This window comes from Nelumbo lutea, chromosome 1 (genome assembly GCF_056320005.1).
Source record: "Nelumbo lutea isolate HS-2025 chromosome 1, American lotus-T2T, whole genome shotgun sequence".
Classification (NCBI taxonomy): Eukaryota; Viridiplantae; Streptophyta; class Magnoliopsida; order Proteales; family Nelumbonaceae; genus Nelumbo; species Nelumbo lutea.
The window spans coordinates 125,458,631-125,470,210 of NC_142684.1; the positions used below are offsets into that span (position 1 = coordinate 125,458,631).

Sequence of the window (11,580 nt, forward strand, 5' to 3'; positions counted from 1 at the left end):
AAAACCGGGACCAATTCACCGGTTCTCCGGTTGAACTGACCGGACAAACGGTTTTTCATGGTTTTTTGAACATACCGGTTTTAGGGGTAAGACCAGCTAGGGGGCCAGGTCACGGTTCAACCGACCAGTCCAGTTTTCAGAACATTGGGAAATATATTGAATCAAAGCCAACGAAATACAGAACAAAGAAAATAGGGGCGCTAATGAAGATAAACTGATAGTATAACATTTCATTTACTTATGGTACACCAAAAAAGGAAAGAAAAACCTTCCTATTTCCTTGAAGTGAACAAAAGAACTAACCATGAATCAATTCCACTGTCTAGCCATAAGCCACATGCTCTTTGGTTCTGATTCCTAGTGAGCACTACCTTCTTTCACCCCGTCAATTGGAAATGTCAGTAGTTACAACTTTCCTAACGTCAACAGTGGGAGGCCACCCCGCACAACCCTCTCCTTACTAAGATACTGAATGTCTCCTGCTTCTGGAAGGTGTGGACTTGGTATCTTCCGGGTTGTTGGTAGAACCCAGACTGTCAGATGTATCAGAACTGCTATTCTCACTCTGTCCCCCTTTGCTTGACCACAGCTTAGTAAATATCTTCTTGGACATGAGCAACCCTCTAATCTTATTAGCTGCTGCTTTGTCAATCGTATTTTTATCATCATTTCCATGTCTGTTGCTTCCTCTACCTCCACCCTCCAACCTCAAGGAAGCAAGCTCCCCTTTTAGGGCTTTGAGCTCTTCAGCTGTTGGGACAGCGTCCCACTCCTCCGTGTTAGTTGTTGCAGATCTTGAGCTCCCATGGGACCCGCCATTTTCCTGTGGTAGTAAAGTCCTGACATTCCCAGACAGTTCAGCTGTTCTGCCACCAGCAGATGTGGCAGCCCTGACCTGCTCAAAGAAGAGGACCTGCACAACTACACGCAGGGGGAGTCGCTCATTTTGTACAGCATGCATGCAGGCATCGACTGATAGTTTCTTGCAATCCATCAGCCTGCATATCTTCTTCCTCTCACTTTTGCTGATTGCCGGGTGCTCCTGTGCCAATACAAAATCAGTTCAAAATACAAGTTAGCAAACAATAGGTTGTAATATAAACACAGCACATGCATTTGAAAGTGATTCAGATGCTTGTACACTAGTAGTCCTGTATTTGGATGCCATCTATCAAACCTCTTTTGTGTACTCATCTTTGAAGTTTGAAGAAGTTGTTAAGAGTTTATTAGTAAGCACAGCATATATCTATTTCCAGAAATCCTTGGAACTCCAGTGAAGAGAAAGGATTTCAACTCACAATGCAAAACTCTATATTTTTATAAAGTTACCTTGAGATACATGTCAATTGCACGGTAAAGCCCATCATGGTGTGGCCTTGAGAAGCTTGATACCATCTCAGCAAGGCATATGAACTTTGACAGAGAAAGATTGGGATCACGTGCAATTTCTGCAAGGTAGCCATCCACAAGCTTTGCCACAGAAAGCTTGGAAGCATCAGACACAAACCTTGGGCTTTTAATCTCTTTAAGTTCTTCAGCTACTGGAAGGTCAGTGTGAACACTCCGATCCTGCATCACAAACTCCTCCACAATGTTTTGTACTATATCAACATCATAAATTGTAGTTTCACCCCTTGGAGCTCGAATCAAAAGATCAGGCACTGAGGCCTCCTCTAGCTGTCGTCCAATTCTCTTCACCAGCTCTCTCTTCCCCATTTCTCCAGAATCCAGAGAGACAAGTGCTCTTAGGAGCTTGAGCATGAAACTACAGGAGACACTGCCTTTATCTGTGGGCAGTAGCCATACAATGGTCTCCACCAAAGACCGGTTTTTTATGGCATCACCCCCTTGGATCATGCCCTTGCTGAAACCTGGTAATCTTCTAAATGCATATGCTTTTAGAGCTTCCCCAATTACATCATTGGAAATTTTCCCTTTAGTTTTGATAGTAACTATAACCCTCTTGTAGAAATCAATTTCAAGCTCGCAAAGGTCTTCAACCCACCAGTCCTTTGGCACCACCTGATATTTCCTGACACCCTTCCAGTCAGGATCAGTCCCATTTTCTGATGGGAGCTTTTTGCGGTTATATGTGTAGGACCACTCAACCCTGGAGGTGTCAATGGAAGCCTTGGAAGCTATAGAGTCGATACAGTGGCTTACCACCTTCAACTCCTCACACCAAGGTAGCAGAGATTTTGTTGTCTGAAGAGTTATTATCGAATCCTTCCAACTGCGGAAGATGCTGGAGGTTAGGAAGACATCAATCTTATAGACTAGGTTTCCTTTCTCTATAGCTTCATGCATCTCCAGGTACTCTGCCGCACAACAAGCTGCAACGACATTGTAAGCATTAAGGGTGACTGTCATACCATAACAAAACTTGGCACATATTTCAAAAGCTGCAGGTCCACCAGGAATGTCAGGGATATGGATTTCATCATTGTTTTCCTCATTTGTATTCGATACCAACTTCTGCAAACGAGCACTCTTGGACAAAAGGGGAAACTACAGAATCAAAATATTCATGGTAAATTAGAATTTCCAGATAAATAGATTCAGTTAAAGGGCATGGTAATAAATATTAACATGTGGATTTGTTCAAGTGATGAACATCCAAGGTTGCAACGTTTGTTTAAACTAGAAATGCAGAATGCTAGAATTATGGATACTCCATTAAAGCAGTTGTTAAATCATATATGTTTCATAATACATACTTTTTGCATGTACAAGGGTAGTGAATTCTCTTGGGGATTAATGTGAAACAACTTTTTTGTTTCTTAAAGAATTTAACTTTTGAATATAAATAGGGGTATTCTCCTCTTATGGAAAATTGAACGTGCCAGAATCACATCTTCCCTTTATCTTTTTTCCTTTTCCTCTTTGTTTTGCTGGGTGAAAGAAAGATATTGAATGTGCCCAAATCACCTCCTCCCCTTATCTTTTTCCTTTTCCTCTTTGTTTTGCTGGGTAAAAGAAAGAATTTGAATTGAAACATCCCAGGCCCTTTTTTTTTCTTACCTTACAGGAAACAGTAATCTCAAAGTACACAAGAAAGTTCAGGGTATTTCAGTTATAAATGTTATGGTCACTGAACTTTATTTTCCACCAATGCCTATCTTAACTTCAACTTATATATTTGTGAATGTGCATATCCAAATAACAGAATTGTACCTTATGTAGATAAAACTTCATGTCACCAACATTAACAATGATATCAGTTGCCAACTCAGTTGCAACATACCTGCAAATAGAAATATTCCTCTAATCATATCTGTAAAATAGATAAAAACTAATATCTACATGCATCTATAGTTTTTATACTGCCATTTTATGCATCTTAAATAACTTTAAGGCAGTGGATTTGTTCATTTTTTCCTAATACATATAGAAATAAGATACACTAGTTAAAAATTCATGAAATTAGAATACAAACTTTCACCACATATTTTGTATACTAAAATGACTAATGACTATACTAAAGAAACTACAGAGTACAGCTGATTTGTGTGCTACACTAAGTAGTTGAGAGGACTTACTGAAAACAAAACCTGAAATCCAGCTTGTGTTGGAATGAAGTAATGGAACTCAAGTATTACAAGTGAAAAGAAAAAAGGTGATACCACATAAAGATCTTCTGGAGGCATATGTTCTAGAGCAATGAAGAACAATTTAATGGAATTGTTATTACTTTGAACTATAATTGCCAGGTTATCTTGACCAGTGTATTTCTGCCAGTATTTCCAGCACGAATTCAAATAGAAAAAGATGCAGGGATCCATAAAGAAAAGATGAAAACCATGGGCATTGTGTGGCACACTTTCTCAGACAAGAGTCCAATACAAAAAGAATGATTTCTAGGTCAAAGGGCACATACTTATACAAATACAAAAAGAATGATTTCTAGATCAAAGGGCACATACTTCTACAGTTCTAAGAGTCAAAATTATCTGAACTATAACACTAGAGAATGAGTAATGAATACAAGACAAAAGATCAATTTGAGAAGGCTGATGAAATCATGAAAGTAGGATGCGATAAAGAAGAAACTACCTATTCCTGAATCCTGACCAAGTGTCTCCAATACACACCTAAAGTTTAGATGGGGTATTTTTGTAATTTCTCAATAAAACAGCCATCACCTGTGCATTTAGGTGTGTCCAATTTACAAGGCTAGACCAGAATATGTTACTCTAGTCAATGGTCTAGAGGATTCACTTTTCTTCCTCGTTATTGTGAGTTTGCATACATTTTTCTCACCTCCCTTATTTCTCCATGAGACCCTATGATTGTATTAAATGTTTTGAATTAATCCTCCTAGGGTTTAGGAAGTGAATTAATCTTTAGATTTAAGATAGTTCTGGGTGTCCTAAAAATTAGTCATTGTAAGCCAGTGAAGCATCTAGTGAAAAAAAAAAAGTGAAACTGTGACGCCAAGGAAAGTGCAAGAGGAAAGAATGGAAGAAAAAATGAAGACTTGGAGAAGAAAATTACAGAAGATATTTTGATTAGCCAACAACACTCACTTTTTGCATCCACACCACATGGTTGTACACCTTCGCAAATTTCTCTCCTTATCCTATTTTGTCTCATTGACAGTTGAAGTTTTATCCCTAAACTGTAACTCTCAATGCTTATTTTCTCCTCACATGTTTATCTGCTTATTGTTTCCTGGATAATGGAGCCCTGGCTCCTTTATATGTCGCCACACTTAGTACATAAATAGAAGGTTAGGAAGCAGACCCATAACCAGATGTAACATTGTCCAATCAATTTATTCATATTTTGTATGTCCACACCTCAAAATACTAATGAAAGAAACCTTCTGTAAACATCAAGCTTGTCCTATAGCATTCAAAGTATACTTAAGAAGTACTTTTCCATCAGAAACTCTTTGCCTTTTTCCTTATTTTTCTTTTATGAATTTCAACTGATTAGGTGATGGAACTGTCCCATGTTGCTTGACAAGTAGATAAAATTCCCAAAATTTCTCTAACTAGAAAAAATTTACAACGTAACTCTGCATGAAAGGGAAAGTTATCTTTTTCCCTTGCAAAGAAAGAATAAATCCTGATGTCTGTGATGGATGGATCTTTTTCCAAATATTCCAACCATCACCAATAACATCAAAGATCAAATCCTCAGTTACACTTTGTCTCCTCTTGCCTTTAAAGTTTCTTCCTTGATATCACTTACTATTAACTTAGCTTTTCTCTTTTCTTGTTTACAAAAATTATAGAAGAAAAAGTTGCAAGGCAAAGAAGAAAAAAAAAACATATCTTAAATCAAGCAGGAAAAACAAATAAAAAGATAAAAAAGAAGCTTCTTCAAATGACTGGTTAAAATTTATAACAGTGGTAACGCTCACTGAACGAGATAGTTCTAATTAAGAATGAAAACAAGAAGAAAATCTTGTCCACATCAAGTGCTTCAAATTAAGAATGAAAAAAAAAAAAAGAACTGTTGAGTTACACTAGCCTATCAATTTCATTGTCATAACATATCGTTTTTTTTATAGTCAGTTGTCATAGTATAATAAATTATACATGTCACCCACTGCATTTCCATGTAAGAAAAAGGTAGTACTGAAAGAATCATTGCTTGACAGATTAACTAAATTGCTTTAAAGCATAGGATTAATAAATTACCAAGTATTTACAAGCTTGTCAGGTCAGAAAAATATCCACTTAAGCAAAAAAAAATCTAGATTTACAGCTCCTCTTATAAATGACCAGTAAATGCCGAACTATGGCAAGTACAGTGGTAATCTTCGAGTGATTAGTTGCAAGATCATAAATCTTAAAAATATAGAGAGAATCTCATTTGTGAAAAAGTCAGAATTTATGAATATAAGCAGGTAGAAAGACAGAGGAGGTAGATGAATACTAAAAGCATCTTTCTCCAGTATAATATTGCAGTTAACTAAATAAAACAATGTCAAAGACATGTAAAAGAAGGCAACATCCACTAATTATAAAAGCAAAAGTCAACCAGACATTTTCTAACTAAACTAGTCTCTCTTGCCAAAATAGTAAACTTGACATCACAGGATCACTTAGTCTTGTTAGCAAGAAGTAAAATGATCCAGTAATGTTGGCCTTCATGTAAGGCTACCCCATAAAATCATCAGACTAGATTCCACTTATTGGTCAATCACTCAGTCCTACCACCATTCGAGTCAGACATATTCAAAAGCTTGCATCTTAGAAAACTTATGGCATCACGGTTCAAAATTAGTAGAATATCAAGTAGCACAGGAGCATGTATGCTGATATCCATGATATGATCAACAATAGGCAACACCCAGAAACTTTTGAAAGGTAACATGCTTTCTAAAGTCCAGCAATAAGAGTGCAGACATCTGAAAATAACATTTCAATACAAGGGAAACCCCTATTCTTCATAAGAACCATATCCAAGAAATGGAAGACCGATTCCTACAAAAACTGCAACCAGAGAACAAAAAAGTTTTCTACAAGGGTCCCACCAAAGAGAAGAATACAAGTCCAGTGAGCGGCGAAATTTCAACCACTCAAGACTTAGGTAAGAACTTTAGAGGTTAAGACCATTACAAAATCATTAATACATGTTATTACAGAAATTGGCTTAGTTTCCTGATCTACCCCCAAACCCTTCATCAAATATACGTCAGATTGGAAGGTCAAAAAGATAATACATCATCCACCAAGTGACACTTGGAATTTCCCGGAACACAAGCCCAACTTAAGAAAAGTCCAAATGTTAAATGGTTAATAGAACCAACGCTAGCAGTTGAAAAACATCAGCATAAGAGCAGTAAGGCCTAAAGGAAGTTGGAAAAGGAAGAGCCATTAACAAGCTCCAGATGATCTCACCTAACATTGCTCCCTTCAGTTTGAAATGAATTTGGCTTTGACCCAAGTTTCATAAACTTCATTTTTGCAGGGAAAAGATCTGATACAGCTTCTGCTTCGAGATTCCAAAGCAAGCTTCTCACAGTTCTTAATTAACTAAACCACCTTCCTGGCCGTCACTATCGCCCATATCCAGCGAAAAAAAAAAAGAGGCAAGAGAAGACCAGTAATGAACAAGAAAAGGCTAAGTGTAAGAAATGGATACTGTGAATTTTTGACCGACTCTCCTGGCTTCAAGGGAAGGAAGGTTGGATCAAAGGTGAAGGATATATTCTTACGTGGAAGGAACGAATCTTATCGCATGAACCGAGGCAGGAGTAAAATGACAGAGAGGAAGAGTAAACGAGGTATGTAATTTTTTAAGACGGATTTCTCTTCAATGGCAAAAGACCCAAAGAAGAGCTTGTTTCCTCTGTCGACGGCAGAGCCCACGGACCCGGGGCGCAAACGGTCAGCCCAGGAGACACTGCCAACAGGCTCTCAACACTAATAATTCTCAGACCAGAGACACCCACAAGCACAAACCTGACACCACCGCCCCTTCCTCATTTGTTTATGGTTCTCCTTTTATTGTTTATTAAGCCTCCACTTTTAATGTATCAACAGGAAAAGATCCAGTATCACCAAGACTTCTTCTCATCTGCAGTTTTTCGAGCTCCAGACCCTAGAATACAATCCACATTCCTTCTTAATTTTTCTTTCACCGTTGTTCCTCCGTTGAGAACCTACAAGCTACAACAGAAAACAGCATCTCGGTATCAGTTGAAGAAACCACCGAAACGGAAGACAACAATCTCTTTTTTTCACAAAATATAAGCAATAAAATGAGAGGGAAAAAGACCCAAAGCCGGCATAAAAAGAAACTACATTATTTAAACAGAGAACAACAGTACCAATTAAATCCTTGCAAACTTGAAATAACTGAACATGGGGCTGAAAATTTGCCACAACCCCCTGGACATCAAATTAGAGATGCAACAGAAGGCCACCACCCATAAAACAAATAAATATTTGGGATCAATTAATACACTAAAAGCCCACTTGTGGTGATCATTAGAGAAGGTAACCTATAAAACCAGCTCCAGGTCAACTTGTTTTAAAGGAGAGAGAGATCAGAGAAAAAGACCACCTTAATAACTCCCAGATGAAAATTAGAAAAAAGAAAAAAATGAGCACAAAGCTGGCTCAGACGACAAGAGCAACGAAACCAAACCAATAACTAGTCAAGATAAACAAAAAAGAACAAGACAGAGAGAAGGATAAGCCTACCAAGATGATAAGTAAAACCCAACGAAACTTCTCCACCTCCCAACTGTACCGAAGTCGATCTTCTTTAGAGTTAATATTAGTGGGCTCAATAATCTTGTACTTCCTGTATCAGCATTGCACCTGGCAGAGCAAAACCACCACTGCACTCAACAGTCAACACAGTGAATGAGTTAAAGAAACCAACCCTTCCGAGTTCCGATCCAACGCTAAAATCACCCATTAACAGTTGTTCTCATTTTGCCTTCCAACCCAGCAGCAACACAAACTATACACAAAAAGCCAAGCTGAGAATGTTCTCACAGTCTCGTTAGAATCAGCACCACCGATGCCTCTCTCTTAAACACATTACTTTTTAATTAAAAAAGGGAAAAGATCAAAAGACATTGATATTCCTTGTATTTGAAAAAATATATATACTTTTTTTTAAAGAAATATAAGTAAAATTTACTTTTTTTCCTTTCAGTTCTCAGAACAGAATAGAATGGCTTCTTTGTTCAGTCGAGAGTCGAGACTTGAGACTTTGAGACTCCCCTCTCTCTCTCTCTCTCTCCACCGTAATGCACGCCAAGTCTGACACACCAGCTTTGCTGTTCCCCTGAACGTAGACTCACGTATAAAAATACCCCCTCATCAGTCGACTCCAAAATTACGAAACTACCCTTGCATATTAGAAGTAGAAAACGGCCCATCTATTACCTCTCGTACTTTGTTAATAATGGTATCCAACTGTTCATTTTTTTTTTATTATAATTATTTTTTAGGTCTCATTATTATTGTTACTTATTCCACATTTATGTTTGTCATAGAAAATATAATACAAACAAAAGAAATGCGCCGTTGATTTCTTGCTTTGATATCCTTTCTCTCGTGAAAACATAAATTAAAAAAAAAAAGAAAAACGTTGCGATGTTCCGAAATTTTGAATCTAGAGGGCTGGGCCTTGACTGTGGACTTCACATGCCGGGCTCTCACTTCTGTCAGGACGGTGTTTGGTTGGCGGGGCTTCTCTGGTCTCACTTACTTAATATTATTATTATTATATTATTACTATTATTATTATTTATTGATAAAAAATTGTTATCCCATGTGAAGCTCATATATTGAAGTACGGTGCACTAGTTTAATCTCAATTTGATGCACACATCACATGCGCTAGCCGCTACGTTACATGCGTGTTGCCACTTGCCACCTGGTAGACACCCAAGCCCAAGCCATGAAATGGATTATGGACCAGGTCTGAACTAGACATGTTGGATCCATTTCCATATCAATCCATATGGAACTTAACTAGTGGTTTCGGCCCATGTCAAGCGTCCACGAAATTTAAACATTTATTCTCGAATTGAGCATTTTGGGCTTTTTTTTATTATGGACACGGTGCCTTGTATCAAAAGTTTGGATTGTAGACGTGGAAAGGAACCAGATCCATCTGATACTAAGTGGTCATTGGTGTTCTATTGTTTTAGATCATCCTTCTTGGATTGTTGTCAGAAGTTGAAGAGCATTAGGCTATGTTTGGTCTAATTCTCATTCTTTTTCATTTTTAATTAATATGAAATTCTAAAATAAAAAAGAATGGATAAAAATAGGTAGAATGGGAAAATATTGCTATGAACTAAATACTTCTTACTTAATATGAATTCTTTTCAGACTAACAAGTGTCCTATGTTGTTCATTTTCATTCTTCAGAAAAAAAAAAAAAGTATCGGTATTCACAAACCACGAGCCTAGGTCTCCATTAGTCAATGGTTACCAATTGGTGTAAATGTTTTATAAAAGTGCTTTTGTAAAAGTGCTTTATGAAAAATACTTTCGTAAAAATGCTTTTATAAAAATACTTTCATAAAAATGCTTTTGTATTTTGGTAAAAGTGCTTTCATAAAAATACTTTTTTAAAAGTACTTTCGTAAAAGTACTTTTATAAAAGTGCTTCCATAAAAGTGCTTTCATAAAGTACTTTCATAAAAGTGCTTTTATAAAAATACTTTCGTAAAACTATTTTTATACAATATTTTGTAAAAGTGTTTTTGTAAAAGTACTTTCATAAAAGTGGTTTTATAAAAGTAATTTAAAAGTACTTTCGTAAAGTACTTCCATAAAATTGCTTTCATAAAAGTACTTTCATAAAAATGCTTTTGTAAAAGTACTTTCATAAAAGTACATTTGTAAAAATGGTTTCACAAAAGTAAGCATATATGACAACAGTTTTATAGGTAGAATTTCCTTAAAGAATGAAATGAGCAAGATAGGGCATGATTATTTTTCATGCTGAAGGCTAATCAATTTTTGTGCTATGAGGCTGGTTTTTCATTCTAAAAAAGAATGTAGCCCTTGGCAAGAATTTTGTAAACAAACATTCTAATGTTATTCAATCTTGCCCATTCTTGCCTGGAATGAGCAAGAATTAAGAGAATGAGGCCCAGAGCAATGATCCCTATTTAGTACAATCTAAGTTCACTATCAACTTTTGGCCCAATCCAAAGTTACATGGTGTTTGGAAGCATGGGCGCTTTTTGGGACTGATTTTCAAGAAAAAATGCCCATGCTTCCAAGACCTGTTTTTCACAAAAAAATGCTTCTGCCACATAGGCAGTGTGAGCAACACTATGATGTTTGGTAAGGTGATTTTCATCACCGTTTTTCATATATGTGTTGACAGGTAAACACCACATAAGATACACATCAATCAACCGTTGGGGGAAACGATTCATTAATGCACCGGCGGGGTCCCGATTTTTGAGGCATGCCTGATTTTTTTAATAATCGACTGAACCAAACAATGAGATACATGGGTGTTTGTTGAAACGCCTATATGGATCCAACATGGCACCATTTTCTTTGAAAAATGGCCACGGTTCCAAACATCCCCTTAAGTTAATACACTTCAGGCTGGGTTTTGGTTCTGATTGGGTTTGTATAGTCTAAGTTGGATTTAGATGGGTTAGTTGGGTTTGAAAGAATTTATAAATATGTTTTTATATAATCATTTTTTTAGTGTGGTTCAATTTAAGAGTAGCATTTGTTGAAAATATATACAAATTTTATTTATAACAACATACATACATACATACATACATACACACATATATACATATAGTATTTGTTTATGTTTAAATGACTCGAGTTCAATTAAATTGAACCTGGATTGGATCAGGTTGGGATTGAATCCTCCTAAATTATAGTTAGGGGTGTCAACGGTATTTGAAAATCCGATTTTGAATTTGAGATTCGACATAATCGAATTGAATTCAGATAATTCGAATATCTAATCGATCAAATTCAAATATGATATCCATACTGATTAGCTAATCGAATTTGAATTCATATATGACCTTATTCGATTTGATAAATATTTGAATTCGACCAATTATTTAATTCTTATATATAATATTTAAAATATTTAATTATTTTATATAAT

General features: G+C 36.4%; 1 protein-coding gene across 3 annotated transcripts; it reads right to left on the minus strand.

Moving 5' to 3' along the window:
• Positions 1 to 204: 204 nt before the first annotated feature.
• On the minus strand, positions 205 to 8,751 carry LOC148877367 (phototropic-responsive NPH3 family protein NPY2-like). 3 transcript variants are annotated; one of them, XM_088985710.1, is made up of 5 exons: positions 8,163 to 8,751; positions 6,855 to 7,625; positions 3,175 to 3,244; positions 1,330 to 2,508; positions 205 to 1,042 (listed from the first exon to the last, which is right to left on the minus strand). In XM_088985710.1, exons 2-5 carry the CDS (start codon positions 6,914 to 6,916, stop codon positions 461 to 463), a joined length of 1,893 nt encoding a protein of 630 aa, XP_088841836.1. In that variant the 5' UTR covers positions 6,917 to 7,625; positions 8,163 to 8,751; the 3' UTR covers positions 205 to 460. The 3 variants fall into 3 exon arrangements, with proteins under 3 accessions (XP_088841836.1, XP_088841853.1, XP_088841845.1); XM_088985727.1 differs by having other exon boundaries at positions 1,330 to 2,333; positions 8,163 to 8,303; XM_088985719.1 differs by lacking the exons at positions 6,855 to 7,625; positions 8,163 to 8,751 and adding an exon at positions 3,540 to 3,647.
• Positions 8,752 to 11,580: the final 2,829 nt, after the last annotated feature.